The 15,129-nt window shown below is 43.6% G+C and overlaps 1 protein-coding gene and 1 long non-coding RNA gene across 6 annotated transcripts in view; both read left to right on the forward strand.

Annotated features, from left to right (window-relative positions):
• Positions 1-15,129, forward strand: part of LOC137209416 (uncharacterized) — a 426,966-nt gene that overhangs the window by 204,429 nt on the left and 207,408 nt on the right. The window lies entirely within an intron of this gene.
• PCNX2 (pecanex 2) overlaps positions 1-15,129 on the forward strand; it is a 274,115-nt gene that overhangs the window by 52,732 nt on the left and 206,254 nt on the right. For 4 of the 5 annotated variants that reach the window (XR_010936051.1, XM_067711081.1, XM_067711082.1 and 1 more), the window contains 2 exons: positions 24-159; positions 7,618-7,763. Coding sequence is in view for 4 of the 5 variants with exons in the window: in XM_067711081.1 (XP_067567182.1) it covers positions 24-159; positions 7,618-7,763 (282 nt within the window). In the remaining variant the exon portion in view is untranslated. The remainder of the gene's footprint in view (positions 1-23; positions 160-7,617; positions 7,764-15,129) is intronic. The other variant, XM_067711083.1, reaches the window with a different exon arrangement.

Below are 15,129 nucleotides of genomic sequence, written 5' to 3' on the forward strand. Positions count from 1 at the left end.
GCATTTGTTTTGCCCATCCTCAGAGACATACAGAGCAGCTCGTCCAGTACCACAACTTCCGAGAGTCAAGATCCTTCTTCAGGGGACCCTGTGGTCAGTGCCTTGCAACAACAGCTGTTGCTGATGGTGGCTCGGAGGACCCAGTCAGAAACCCCACGGGTACGTCCCAGCATTTTGTGAATGTTTGTGAATGTTCCAGAAGCAGGGATCCTGAAACCCGTCTCCAGGTTGGATTCCCTAATAGAATTAGCCCAGTCTTGTCCTGAATTTTACGTCAGCTGGGTTGTGGCTATATCACTTTGTGGTAGTCTACTGAACAAATGTGAAAAGAAACCTCTTAGATAACAGGTACCCTTCCGTTCATGCTAACGGGATTATTACTGTCTTAATTGCTCTTCCAAAAGCATTAGAAATTCATTTACATTGATCTTTGGTTGCCGGGAGGCACAAATCCCACGAGAGCTCACTTGGTTAGGATGGCATTTTTTCCCCCCATGGTTTGGAAAATATCTGGATTTTTGTTAATTTATTATAGCCTTATATTTTAAGCATGCAGAGATTTTTAAAGAGAATCTTGGCTTGAAGAGAGACTTTATTCTTGGAGCAAATGACATGATCATCAAGGGGCTTAAAAGATGAAGCCTTGCACTGTTTTACTAAGAGATAACTTACTGATGTCCGTTCACTTATTCACTACACCTTTAATGAGACTCTGTGGGACACAGAGCAAAGAATTCAAAGAAAAGATAACATGGGAGCAAAGACATACAACCAGTTATGAATTTAGAGCTCCAGATTCCATCAGGGCTTTCGGAGAATGAGGATGGAGAAGGCTCCTTAGGAGAAGAGACATTGGGCTAGACCTTGAAGGAAGGTGGATTTCAGTAAGTACAGATTGAAGGAAGAGGGTGATAGATGGGATACTGTCAAGTTAGTGTGAAGTTTCTTTATTGCTGTGTTTACCTTCCTCCTGACAATGTTTTGATTTCTTCTAGAGAATCTCTCACCTATAAAAAGAAATAATAGTTTTATATACGTTTTCATGAGTGCTTAACCAAATTTTTCCAAAAGATGCTTGATAGGAATCTTTACACTGTTTTTCAGATGTGCAGAAAAAATGTTGGGCTATCTTCTAACTGACCACATGTTTTTCTGGAGCCTTTATTCTTGCTGACTGGGTACGAGTTGGGAGGGCTGCATAGGGAGGACTTGAAAAAGCCAGTGAAGGGTAATCGGTGCTCTCAGGCTTGAAGGAGCTTCGGTAGGAATAAGCATTCAGTTAACTCAAAGGGTCAGTCTTCAGGGCTGTCTTCCCTTTCGTGTATTGGGTCTCTCCTACCTCTCCTCCCTTTGAAGACATCCTCAGCTTTCCAACACCCCGGGAGGCGAGTGGAGGTGAGAGGGAGCCTCTGATGGCTGAGCAGGGCTGGTCCAGCAGATGCCTGGTCCCTGGGCATGCTGGGTGGTCCTGCCCAGTTAGGGTACAGCGCTGGGGTCTCCCACCCTCCCTTAGCCTCCAGCTCTGAGGACCCTGCATTCTGCGGCCTCCCCCTCTCCCTCAGTATCTTTCGGTTCACCAGTCTTTTCTATGTCTGTGTATGCTCCCCTGGGCTCAGACCCCAGCTGCGCCCTCTGCACTCCGTGCCCTGTGTCCAGCCCCACCACGGCGGCCAGTACTAGTTCCCACCACGGCGGCCAGTACTAGTTCCCACCACAAGCCTTAGTGCAGGGGCGGCCCTGCAGAATGTGGGTTTTCTCTGAGAAACTTGCCTTCTCCTGAGACAGGCCTGGGTAAGCTTCAGCTCCCTACCACCCTTCCCCGTCTCCAGAACATCAGTACTGAACCCACAAGGAGGGGAAGGTTATATAAAAATATTCAGATAGTTTGGGAAGATGCAAATGTCTCAGATCCTGTGGGTGGCAGAATCCTAGGGAAACTAGGAATTTCGGATTGTCAGAGATGCAAATCCATTGACTTAGCGTCTGAAAAACATCCCAGGTAGAACAGAAACTCAGAGATAAGTAAATATTGCATGGATAAAACAGAAAGAGTTACACTACTCCTTATTTTACATTTAAAATTCTGTTAAGTGGCATGATTATGTAAATGAGTATATAAAAAACCTGAATTTATGTATGTATTGTTTCCCCTTTAACACTTAACCAAATTCATTGATGAACTTCAACTTTTTAAACTTTCTTCATTTTAAGTAGAATTTGTAAACAATTTAAGTTTTACTCTAGGTAGGTATAGAGGAGGGAAAATGAAGATTGCTATCCGGGCTCCTATATAGACCCTAAATATTTACAAAGGTCTCATATCGAAAAGAATTCTTTAGTTCTACTATTTAGTTTTCCAAGTTTAATTGATGTCACCAGGGAATTCAGTTAGGTTTTGGCCACGAAATAAAAATTAAGTTGGTTTCCTGGTCATGATCCCACACACATTTGGTAAAGATTTACTGTACCTTCAGCCCTGTGCTAAGGGCGAGGTAAACAGTGGGAAAGAGCCTGAGCCTCTGCCTTCAGGCAGTCTGTAATAACTGGTCAACCGGTTCAGTTCTGTAGGATGCAGCCTGTGATAAGGACAGGCTCAGGTGCTGTGGGACGCACAGGAGGCCCCAGGCAGGACGCAGGGGATCAGGAAGGCTTCCCCGGTGAGGAGAGATCTCAGCCGAAACGCGGAGGATGAGTTGAAGGTGGCAGAGAAATAACCTGGGTGTGGCCTGCAGGTGAGCTCACTGCCTGGAGAGTGGAGGCACAGGGATAGCCACAACAGGAGGAGCTGATTCTTAGATAGTCCAGCGAAACCCAGCCCTATCCCTTAGGGCTCTGCAGACTTCCCGTCCCCCCTCCTCCCTCCCTCCCCCCTCCCTTCTTCACGGCTGCTCGAGTGCAGCATGTGTCACCTGGGACACCCTCACCACTACTTCAGTTTTGTAGGTAAGTCCATTTGTGTTGTATTTTAGATTCTACATGGAAGTGATCTCATATGGTATTCGTCTTTCTCCTTCTGACTTACTTCGCTTAGTGTGATCATCTCTAGGTCCATCCATGTTGCTGCAAGGGTACCATTATTTTGAACAGTAGATCTTTTCAGGTAGCTTGGGGGAGGGGCATGGACCTTTACATTCTTTTTAAAAAATTTTTTTATTTTTAAAGATTTTTTTTTTGATGCAGACCACTTTTTTTTTTTTTAAAATCTTCATTGAATTTGTTACAATATTGCTTCTGTTTTCTGTTTTGGTGTTTTTGGCACACGCATGTGGAATCTTAGCTCCCCGACCAGGAATCGACCCCCGCACCCCCTGCACTGGAAGGCGAAGTCTTAACCACTGAATTGCCAGGGAAGTCCCCTTTACATTCTTAATGTTTTAATTCTACCAAAGATTATTTCTGAAATGTACTATATACTTCTGTACCTTCTTTTTTTTTTTTTTTTTTTTTTTTTGCGGTATGCGGGCCTCTCACTGTTGTGGCCTCTCCCGTTGCGGAGCACAGGCTCCGGACGCGCAGGCTCAGCGGCCATGGCTCACGGGCCCAGCCGCTCCGCGGCATGCGGGATCCTCCCGGACCAGGGCACGAACCCGAGTCCCCTGCATCGGCAGGTGGACTCTCAACCACTGTGCCACCAGGGAAGCCCTCTGTACCTTCTTAAACTGAACGTGCTGATCATTATTTAAGCTGTTCTTGATAATTCAGGTTCACGAAACGGACCTTGGTATTGTGCTGTCAGTACAGATCCATATGGGGGGTGGTGAGCAAATGCAATTATCTTGTTTCTTAAAAAGGACTTGTGTTCAGTTTACACCCCGTCCCCCTACTTTTACTAATCTCTTTCTTCTGATCATAGAATAAAACTTGCAGGCCTGACTTGCAGGCAGCGTGATGTGATTGTTTTTGGGTGAGGCTTAATTAATGAATCAGAGACAGACCCGGCCTCTTGGTTAGTGTGTCTCTGTGTTTACCTAAGTCATAGATATGGAACCCCCCTTAGTCGCCACTGTGGGTCCTCACCCCTGCCAGCTCCTTCATCACTGATGGTTGCCAGGAGCTCTGCGTTAGACCCCTTTATTCCTTTCTGGGGGTAATCACCTTGTTCGCTCCCATGGCTCACTTCTCTCTCTCTTTCTGGGTATATAGATGCAGATATAGACATGTTTATACTTGTGTGTATGTGTGTGTCACCGTGTTACACAGGCTGGTTGGCTTGTCTACTCCCCAGGAGTTCCTAAACCCCTTTAAGGTAGAAACTCTGTCTTGTTATTCTTTGGATTTTCAGCTTATATTACATATCATATCTGGCTTATGTAACCTGCATAATAAATATTTGTTGGATGAGTGAATAAATGAATGATTAAAACGATGAGAAAATTTTGAATTTGAGAGACTTACCTGGTGGTCCAGTGGTTAAGACTCTGCGCTTCCACTGTAGGGGGTTCGGGTTTGATCCCTGGTCAGGGAACTAAGATCCTGCATGCCACGCAGTGCAGGGGGAAAAGAAAATTTGAATTTGAAATTTATACCAGAAAACAGGCTAAGTATAATTGCTGTGATTCACTGAAACATCGAGCCCTGTGCTTCCTTGCTATTTAAAGCAAATAATGAAATTCGATGAACCTCATTTTCTGATAAAGGAAGTTGTTATGGGCTGATTTGGGCTCCCTCAAAATTCATATGCTGCCATCGTAACCCCCATGACTTCAGAATGTGACTGTATTTGGAATAGGACCTTTAAAGAGGAGATTAAGTTAAAATGAGGTCATTAGGGTAGAACCTAATCCAGTATGGCTGATGTCCTTTGAAGAAGCGGAGATCAGGACACAGATACACATAGAGGGAAACCATGTGAAGACACAGGGAGAAGACGGCCGTCTGCCAGCCAAGGAGAGAGGCCTCAGAAGAAACCACTCCTGCCAACACCTTGATCTTGGGCTTTCGGCCTCCAGAATAATAACACCTACGTGGAAGAGTTACTGTGAGGTTTAAAGATGGCAAAATTATGCCTTTAATAATCAGTGTCAATTATTAATATCATCAAAATTTTTATTAGGTATGCGGAGCTCTTGAATGTTTCAGGGAGCTTGGGGGATATACAGTTCTCCTGTCTAAGCCGCCCCATCTGTGGTACTTCGTTGTAGCAACCCTAGTAAACTAACACAGAAATCAAACCGTTTTTTCTTGGCATTAAATTCTGAGATGTTTCTTAAACAAGGATTTCCATTTAAACAGCAATAAATAGCACAATATGCCAGAATCTTTAATAAGTTTTGCAGAAAATGTAGACGTAGTCTTCCCGTGATTTTTTTATACCAACCTTCCCTAAAACTGCTCTCACTGAAGGAGAGTATTTTTCTTACTATTCAAAAGAATGCTGTCACCTTCACTGTTGCTTATCCTTGACCTGTTTACACATCATACCTGAATTCCCACATCACAGAACGGTGAACCATGCTCAGCTTGTACACGTATTTCTTACTTGCTCTCTTTATCCACGGAGCATGAGGGAAAAGGATCTCTTTTGGGGGGAAGGTTTACTCTAAACCACAAATTCATTGTCATTAAAAGAAGATGCCGTTCTTGCTGACATGACAGCAGGCAGTTTCCACGAAGCTCTCTTTTCTGTTGGAGTCGCATTCCAGACACAAACAGCACTTAAAATCTCAACTTTCCTGTAATAACACAGCCCAATCCATCCTGTATATTGCTAACCTGTATATTGCCTTCACGATGGATCGACTTTCCCTTGAAATGCCTTTTGCGTTTGTAGTCTGAATAACTCTGTGCTCTATAGCTGAGTCAGGGAATTAGCATCTGGGAACAGAGAGATGGTAAAGTCAGCCTCCTTGGAGGGTACCACGTGGCCTCCAGTGAAGCAGGTGTGCTGCCCTCATGCATGCCATGCATTTTTACATCAGCGACTTTCACTGAATTAAGGAAAAGTTATGTAGTCTGCCCAAGTATAGCCTTCTACTTTGCAAGTCAGAGAGAAGTGTGTGAGACCTTTACAAGTCAGCATCCCCTCCACGGCTGCTCTTCTGTGCTGTCTTCCTCCCTTTTCTTACTTTGGTCCTTCTTATCAGTCTCCTGTGTTTTATGTCAGTCAGCCTACAGGAAATCAGAGCCTACCGAAAATCTTTCTGGGAAAAATGGAGGGCAAAAGCAAACAAGTAAAAATACAAACTAGAATAATCCACCCATTCTACTTTTAGATGTTTATCCCAAAGAGCCTACAGCAGGGACTTGAACGGATATTTGCACGTGCGTGTTCACAGCAGCATCATTCACGATTGTGAACAGCGAATATTCCACCGAGGGGGTAGGGGAAGCAACCTCAGCGTCTGTCAGCAGATGAATGAATAAACAATATGCGGTCTAGCCATACACCAGAATTGTATTCAGCTTTAAAAAGGAAGGAAATTCTGAGACTTGCTATGTGGATGAATCTTGAGGTCACTATGCTAAATGAAGTAAGCCAGTCAGAAAAGGACAAATACTGTATAATTCCACTTACAGGAGGTCCCTTGAGGAATCAGATTCCTGGAGACAGAAAATAGAAGGATGGTTGTCAGGCTGGGGGAGGAGAGAGTGGGGGTGTCAGTGTTCGATGTGGACAGTTTCGGTTTTGCAAGATGAAAAAGTTCCTGAGATCTCTTGCAATATGATTATTGCAATATGATTATTGTCACTACTGAAATGTATACTTACAAAATGGTCAAGATGGTGAATTTTACATTATATATTTTTTTAACCACAATTATCAAAAAAAAGAGACAGAAATAGAAGATGTACAGGGGGCTGGGGCTCATTAAGTATTTGTTCAGCAAGTGAATGAAGACTAATATTTTTCAAAACTGAGTTCCTCTCCATTGGATTAGAGCCAATCAGAGATGAATTTGGGGTGAAAATGTTTTCAATCTGAGATTAAATTCCCCCATTTGTTTCTGTTTTATTGGCTTATACTTTTTCTATAAATATTTTATTTTTTCTTGTATTGAGCTTCACTGAGGACTTACATATCGTCAGTGAAAATATTTTTACTTATAGTAAAATTTAAATATTTATCTCAGCATTACATTAAATAACATACCTTTCAAAAATTAAGTCATTTAAGGTCTTTTGCTGAATTCTGATCTTTCGTAAGAATTATTTTCATGGCAGTTTCTTGGCCTGACAGCAGTATTTTGATATGTGTAGCATAATTTTAATGTTACATTATAATGAGATTGAAGTAAGTTGGTAAAAAAGACCTTTTCTCCAACAAGGATCTACTGAATAGCACAGGGAACTATACTCAATATTTTGTAATAACCTATAAGGGAAAAGAATCTGAAAAAGAATATATATATATATAACTGAATCACTTTGCTGTACACCTGAAACTAACACAACATTGTAAATCAAGTGTACTTTGGTACAAAAAAAGAACTGAAAAAAACGACCTTTTCTGTAGATTATCATCCTTTTCTTAGGGTACTCATTTTTTATGAACTGTGTTGGTTTCCATTTCAGAATTTGAACATCTGCTTTTAGTACTTTTAAATCAGGAGGTTTATTTATGACAATAACATGTCAATGTGAGACCCTCTCTCTGTTTTTTCTTTCGGCCTCTAAAAGCATCTGAGTCAGGATCTAGAAGACTCTTCCTGTTCTTCCACACAAGGAAAATTTAACCGAGAGCAGTTCTACAAGTTTATCATCTTCCCTGGCAAGTGGATTAAGGTCTGGTATGATCGCCTTACCTTGCTGGCGTTACTTGATCGGTAAGCTGCTGGGCACGCACGCGTACGGGTGAAAGACACGAGGGGCGTGTGGCGGCTTGCGCTCACGTGCTGATAGCAAGGAATTTGGCTGCAGGCTGAGGTTCTCTGGGGGCATTTTCAAGGTGTCCACCCTTTGTGCTGCACACCCAGAGTCAAAGCAGTGAGATCTTGACAACTGAAGAAATTGTCATTGAGCGATTACAATGGGAGCTAGGAGAACTGGGTAAAAGGGTTTAGCCTTAAGGTTAGCTTTGGGGTCCGTATTATGCCTTGGTCTGCTCACGGCCTGCCAATTTTTGTAGGAGGACCTGCGGCTCCTGTACGCAGGACAGGGCCTGGGTGCCTGGCTGTGGTGTGGGGAGGAGAGGAGGAACACCAGGTGGCTGGGGTGGTGATGTCTGGCCCTTTCCTTTCATGACTTGGGTTCTTCTTCTCTCTATCCTGTAATTTCAGGATATCCTGATCTTTCCTTTAAACCCCGTTACTCTTCCCCACCACTGCTCCTCAAGATGTAACGCTGTGGGAGCTGAGGGTACTGGGTGGGGAGGTGGAAGCAGAGGCTGGGGAGGTCAGGTTGGCTAAGGCGTGATGGAGTTGGGGCCAGGTAGGGGACTTATCCCCACCTCAAGATACACAGAGGACCGCACTGTGGCCTTCAGAGGCTGTGGGTTTGGAAAAGTGTGATGCCGTTACTAACGGTGTCATCAGCAAATGCTGAGTTTCACTGTTAAATGCCAGCCAGTGCATTCTCTACGTCTGCATCTTTATTCCCGTCCTGCCCCTAGGTTCTTCAGAACCATCTTTGTTTTTTGTTTTTTTTTTTAGATTCCATATATATGTGTTAGCATACGGTGTTTGTTTTTCTCTTTCTGACTTACTTCACTCTGTATGACAGACTCTAGGTCCATCCACCTCACTACACATAACTCGATTTCGTTTCTTTTTATGGCCGAGTAATATTCCATTGTATATATGTGCCACATCTTCTTTATCCATTCATCTTTCGATGGACACTTAGGTTGCTTCCATGTCCTGGCTATACTCCAATAAGGATGTTAAAAAAAAAAGCCAGCCAGCGGGGCAGTGGGAGGACTGGCTGTCTGCTTTGCTGTAGTTGGTCCCCCAGGGACTACTTGTTATAGTAATGTCTTAAATGGTATGATCACATACTGAAAAACTATAGTCATGCACAATTACAACAGTAAATTTCAGGACCTACGAGTCAGGGAATGGAGTTATAATGGTTTTTCTAACAACACTGTGTTACCCAAGGGGCACACACTTAAGACAAAGACTTCGTATTTAACTAAAATAATTCAGGATAATACAGTCTGTTAAATGAGGCAGTTTTTTGGAAATACTCATTTAAAAAGAAATTACTGGGCTTCCCTGGTGGCGCAGTGGTTAAGAATCCACCTGCCAATGCAGGGGACACGGGTTCCAGACCTGGTCCAGGAGGATCCCACATGCCGCGGAGCAACTAAGCCCGTGCGCCACAACTACTGAGCCTGCACTCTAGAACTCATGAGCCACAGCTACTGAGCCTGTGAACCACAACTACTGAAGCCCACACACCTAGAGCCCGAGCTCCACAACAAGAGAAGCCACCGCAATGAGAAGCCCGTGCACCACAATGAAGAGTAGCCCCCTCTCGCCGCAACTAGAGAAAGCCCGCGCGCAGCAACGAAGACCCAACACAGCCAAAAATAAATAAATAAATAAATTGAAAAAAAACAGGGATTCACACGATAGATTTTACATTTTTGACAATGAAAGCTATATCGTTATTTGAAAAGGCATACATAAATTACATTAGATATTCATCGCGGGTATTTAAAATCACAGGTGGATGAGAGAAGTTGAATTTGCCAAATGAAAGCTTAGAAAGAAAACGTATGCATAATAAAAAACAAACTGCGAGGGTTGGCAGGAAGTGGAAGAAATTGGTGAATAACAGGCACTGAAATCGGACTAGTCACTGCTCTGAACTCCCACAGGTTAAGGCCTTCTGCTCGATGTTTCTCAGCTTTCCGCTGGAATTCAGGCTGATCTGCCTTGAACGGGTCTCCATATCCTCTGATCGTAGTGGCGTCACGGGTTTCTGTGATTGCAGCCTCTTCTGTTTGCCTTCAGTTTGCCATCCATTCTGTTCAGATATTTTCAGACTTGTCTTTGTTTTCCTTTCTCATTTTCTCTTCTTTTCTCTTCTGCCATTACCCCATCTTGCAAAACACCTAGGTTTCCTTTTCATTTAATTAGTTTATCAGGTTGGCATCTAAAATCAAAAAGCTGCCTGTCTGAGCATCATTTCATTTCATGTATTCATTCATTCAACACATTTTAAAAATAAAGCAAAAATTGAAGCACCTACTCCATGCTAGGCTCTATACAGAACCCTGTGTATAGGGCAGTGAATGAAACAGACACGGTCTCTGCACTAAGGGAGCCCGACTCCACTGGGGGAGGTGGGATTTGAGACAGCAAATGGTACTGGGTGCCATGGAAGACACGGAACCTGGGGGAGGAGAGGCACGGATGTCAGGACAGGTGGCTGCAGAAGGCTTATCTGAGGATAAACAGATATGAAATACGGCAGGGAGCTAGCCACGTGACAAGTAGGGGGAAACTCACTATCATCACTGTCATGGCGAGGACGTGCTCTCGTATTTCCCATCCTTACAAATCCTCTCGACCACTTTCCCCCCAGCTGCTGTCCAGGCTCCCTTGCAGCAGAGCTCCTTGGAGCGTTACCTATGCTTTTTCCAGTTTCTCTTCTCCCATTTTCTCATAAACCCATTGCATTCAGCCTCCTCTGATCCCAGGACTCCGTGGAGCCTGCCCTGGTCCAGGTCACTGTTGACCCTGTCGTTCAGGTCGCTAGACCCTCCGTCTTGGTTTACTTTCTTGCCTGGGCTCCCAGGGCTCAGCCCTCTCCTGGTTTCCCTTCTGCCTTGTTGGGTCGCTCCTTCCTGGTCACCTTTGCAGGTAACCACTTCCCGTTGGTGTCTTTAGGAGCTGCACAGCTCTTGCTTTTTCTACCCTCTTTTCTTTAGTGATCGCGTTTAGTCTCATGGCTTTTAAATCCCATCGATCCGCCAGTGACTGTCAGATTTCTGTCTCCAACTTGGACCTATTGCCCCAATTCTCGACTTGTGTCTCTAACTACGGGATTGACATCTCATGATCGGAGATCATGTTTCAGAGTCGAAACAGCTCTTCATCTCTGCCTTATCCCAAGTTTGCTCCATCTTCAGTCTCCCCCACCTCAGCTGCTGACAGACCTATCCTTCCAGGTTCTCAGGTTAAAAATCTTGGTGTCATCCTTTCACACCCACATTCAGCTTCTCATAGGAAATTATGTTTCCTGCTCCTTCAGATGTGTCTGCTGCACCTTCCACCTTCAATGTAACCACCCTTGTCTGAGCTGCTTTCATCTCCCATCTGAGTTACTGCAAGAGCATCTCCTGCTCAAACCCATTCTCCCTGTACGCTATTCTTTTTTAAAAAAATTTTATCGAAGTATAGTTGATTCACAATGTTGTGTTAATTTCTGCTATACTGCAAAGTGACTCAGTTATACATATATCTATTTTTTCAGATTCTTTTCCATTATGGTTTATCACAGGGTATTGAATATAGTTCCCTGTGCTATACAGTAGGTCCTTGTTGTTTATTTTATATATAGTAGTATGTATCTGTTAATCTCATACTCAATTTATTCCCCTCTTCCTCTTTCGTAGCCATAAGTTTGTTTTTTCTGTCTATGAGTTTATTTGTATCATTTTTTTGAGATTCCACATATAAGTGATATCATGTGATATTTATCTTTCTCTATCTGACTTACTTCACTTAGTATGATAATCTCTAGGTCCATCCATGTTGCTGCACATGGCATTATTTCATTCTTTTTTATGACTGAGTAGTACTCCAATGCATATATGTACCACATCTTATTTATCCATTCATCTGTCGATGTTCATTTAGGTTGCTTCCATGTCTTGGCTATTGTAACTAGTGCTGCAATGAACATTTCGGTGCATGTATATTTCTGAATTAGAGTTTTGTCTGGGTAAATGCCCAGGAGTGGGTTTGCTCGATCTATAGTAACTCTATTTTTAGTTTTTTTGAGAAACCTCCATAGGGAACTGTTCTCCATAATGGCTGCACCAATTCACATTCCCACCAGCATCTCCCTGTACACTCTTCTTAACACAACAGAGTGAGGCTGGCCTTCCTATTCTGCACCACGCCAAGCCCTCTTCCAGCCTGAAGACCTTTGCACTGGCTGTTCCCTCCACCTGGAGTGCTCTCTCCTTAGATACCTGCACGACCAACCCTTTGGTCTTTTAAGTGTCTTTTCTCAGTGAGTCTTAGCCTGACGTTCCTGTTTAAAATTTCATCAGCTCCCTGCCCGGACAGTCGTAGCTCCTCTCACCTTGTTCTATTCGTTTTTCTATTGCACTAATCATCTTCAGGTACTATATCATGTACTCATTTTGTGTGTATTACTTATTTTATGTCACTGCCCACTGGAAAGGAAACTTCATGATTTTCATTCACTGATGTATTCCCAGCACCCAGAGCAGTGCCGAGCCCTTTTATTACGTGAACAAATGACTCGACTTCCCTTAGCAAAGCAGCTCCCCTTCCCCATTTCTGCCATTAAGATCCTCTTCCCCCAGATTGAAATCTTGGAATCGTCTTTATTCTTTCAACCAGTCTTTCACTGTAGATAATCCATTCAGTCACAGGGTCCTTTCTGCCTCGTTCTGTATTGTGTCTGAAAGTCACGTGTCCTTTCCAGTTCTCCAGCTGTGTCACTTTCCCAGGCCTTCCTTACTTCTCTCTGGGAGTATTATTTATCCTTTCCCCTTCAGTGCATCTTGTTAACCTCTGCAACATAAATCTTTCTAAAGTAAAGCCCTAATCATGACACTCCTTGTCCAGTGAGCAAACTTCTTAACCCAATATTTCATATTGATATACAAGGGAATGTGCGTGGTGGGGAGTGATGGTGGAGAGGCTGAGGGCAGAGGAATGGAGTCCTGGTGGAGGAGAATCTGGGAAAAAAATACTTTTCAGGAGCTTTATTCTTTCCCTTTAAATAGGAAAGAAATTTTTTTTTTTTTTTTTTTTTAATTTATTTGGCCACGCCAGGATCTTTGTTGCGGCATGCGGGATCTAGTTCTCTGACCAGGGATTGAACCCGGGCCCCCTGCGTGGGATTGCAGAGTCTTAACCACTAGGCCACCAGCGAAGTCCCAGAGGTTTGGTTTTTCTAATTGAAATTTTTGTTTTGTTTTATTTCCTAAGTCTTTATATTGTTTTAGGTAGACACATCAAAATGTTATGAGCACACTGAAGAATACATAATGTATTTTATGGACCTGAGCTAACAAATACATTTAGCTCTATAAAAAGTGCATAGTAGAAAATAAAAAAAACACATAAATTTCCCTTTTCACCAAATATGTATTGCCCCCCCATATTTTAAAAAATATTCCACATGAGCATCTTAATATCTGAGTTCTTCACATTTCTATACTTCTCAGTTCTATATGATTGTCTGATTAAAAAATGGGCAAAAGATATGAACAGATACCTCACCCAAGAAGATATACAGATGGCAAATAAACATGAAAAAATGCTCCACATCGTATATCATTAGGGAATTATGAACTAAAACAATGATGAGATGCCACTACACGCCTGTTAGAATGGCCAAATCCAAAACACTGATAACACCACAGGGTGTGGAGCAATAGGGACTCTCATTTCATTGCTGGTGGGATTGCAAAATGGTTCAGCCACTTTGGAAGACAGCTTGGCACTTTCTTCCAGACTAAACATACTAGTACCATTTGACCCAGCAATCACGCTCCTTACGTCCACACAAAAACCTGCACACAAATGTTTATGGATACTTTATTCATAATTTTTTTCATAAGTTTGATATTTATTTATTTATTTATGGCTGTGTTGGGTCTTCATTGCTGCGGGCGTTCTCTAGTTGCAGCAAGCGGGGGCTATTCTTCATTGCGGTGTGCAGGCTTCTCGTTGCAGTGGCTTCTCTTGTTGCGGAGCACCGGCTCTAGGCACGTGGGCTTCAGTAGTTGCGGCACACGGGCTCAGTAGTTGTGGCTCTCGGCCTCTAGAGCGCAGGCTCCGTAGTTGTGGCGCACGGGCTTAGTAGCTCTGAGGCATGTGGAATCTTCCCGGACCAGGGCTCGAACCCGTGTCCCCTGCATTGGCAGGTGGATTCTTTTTTTTTTTTTTGCGGTACGCGGGCCTCTCACTGTTGTGGCCTCTCCCGTTGTGGAGCACAGGCTCCAGATGCGCAGGCTCAGTGGCCATGGCTCACGGGCCCAGCCGCTCCGCGGCATGTGGGATCTTCCCGGACCAGGGCACGAACCCGTGTCCCCTGCATTGGCAGGCGGACTCTCAACCACTGCGCCACCAGGGAAGCCCCGGCAGGTGGATTCTTAACCACTGCACCACCAGGGAAGTCTGCTTTATTCATAATTGCCAACACTTGGAAGCAACCAAGATGTCTTTGATAGGTGAATGGATAAAGAAACTGTGGTATGTCCATACAGTGCAATATTATTCAGCAATAGAAAGAAAGGTGCTATCAAACCATGAAAAGACATGGAGGGACCTTCAGTGTGTATTACTAAGTGAAAGAAGCTAATCTGAAAAGGCTACATTCTGTATGATTCCACCGTGGAATCTGGAAAGGGCAGAACTATGGAGACGGTAAAAAGATGAGTGGTTACCAGGGGTTAGAGAGGAAGGATGGATGAATAGGCAGAGCGCAGAGGATTTTTAGGGCAGTGAAAATACTCTGTAAGATACTGTAATGGCAGATACATATCATTATACCATTGTCTAACCCCACAGAATGTCCACCACCAAGAATGAACCATAATGTAGACTATGGGCTTTACTTGATAATGATTTGTCCGTGTCGGTTCCTCAGTTATAACACATGTAGCACCCTAGTCGGGGATGTTGATGGAGGGGGAGGGTGGATGTGTTTGGGGGGAGGGGCTATGTGGGAACTCTTCGTACTGTCCCCTCAATTTTTTTTGAAATCTAAAACTGCTCTAAAAAATAATGTCTATTAATTAAAAATAGAATGTTCAGGAATGCCTGAACATCCCAGGGATGAAGTAGCCAGTTGTCCCTGTCTAAAAATGATCATAATTGAATGGGAAAGACTAATATGGGGACTTCCCTGGTCGTCCAGTGGTTAGGACTCCACGCTTCCACTGCAGGGGACGTGGGTTCAATCCTTGGTTGGGGACCTAAGACTCCCACATGCGACACGGCCAGAAAAAAAAACAACCCCAAAACAATATGTGCA

The sequence above is a fragment of the Pseudorca crassidens genome, chromosome 16 (assembly GCF_039906515.1).
Source record: "Pseudorca crassidens isolate mPseCra1 chromosome 16, mPseCra1.hap1, whole genome shotgun sequence".
Taxonomy (NCBI): domain Eukaryota; kingdom Metazoa; phylum Chordata; class Mammalia; order Artiodactyla; family Delphinidae; genus Pseudorca; species Pseudorca crassidens.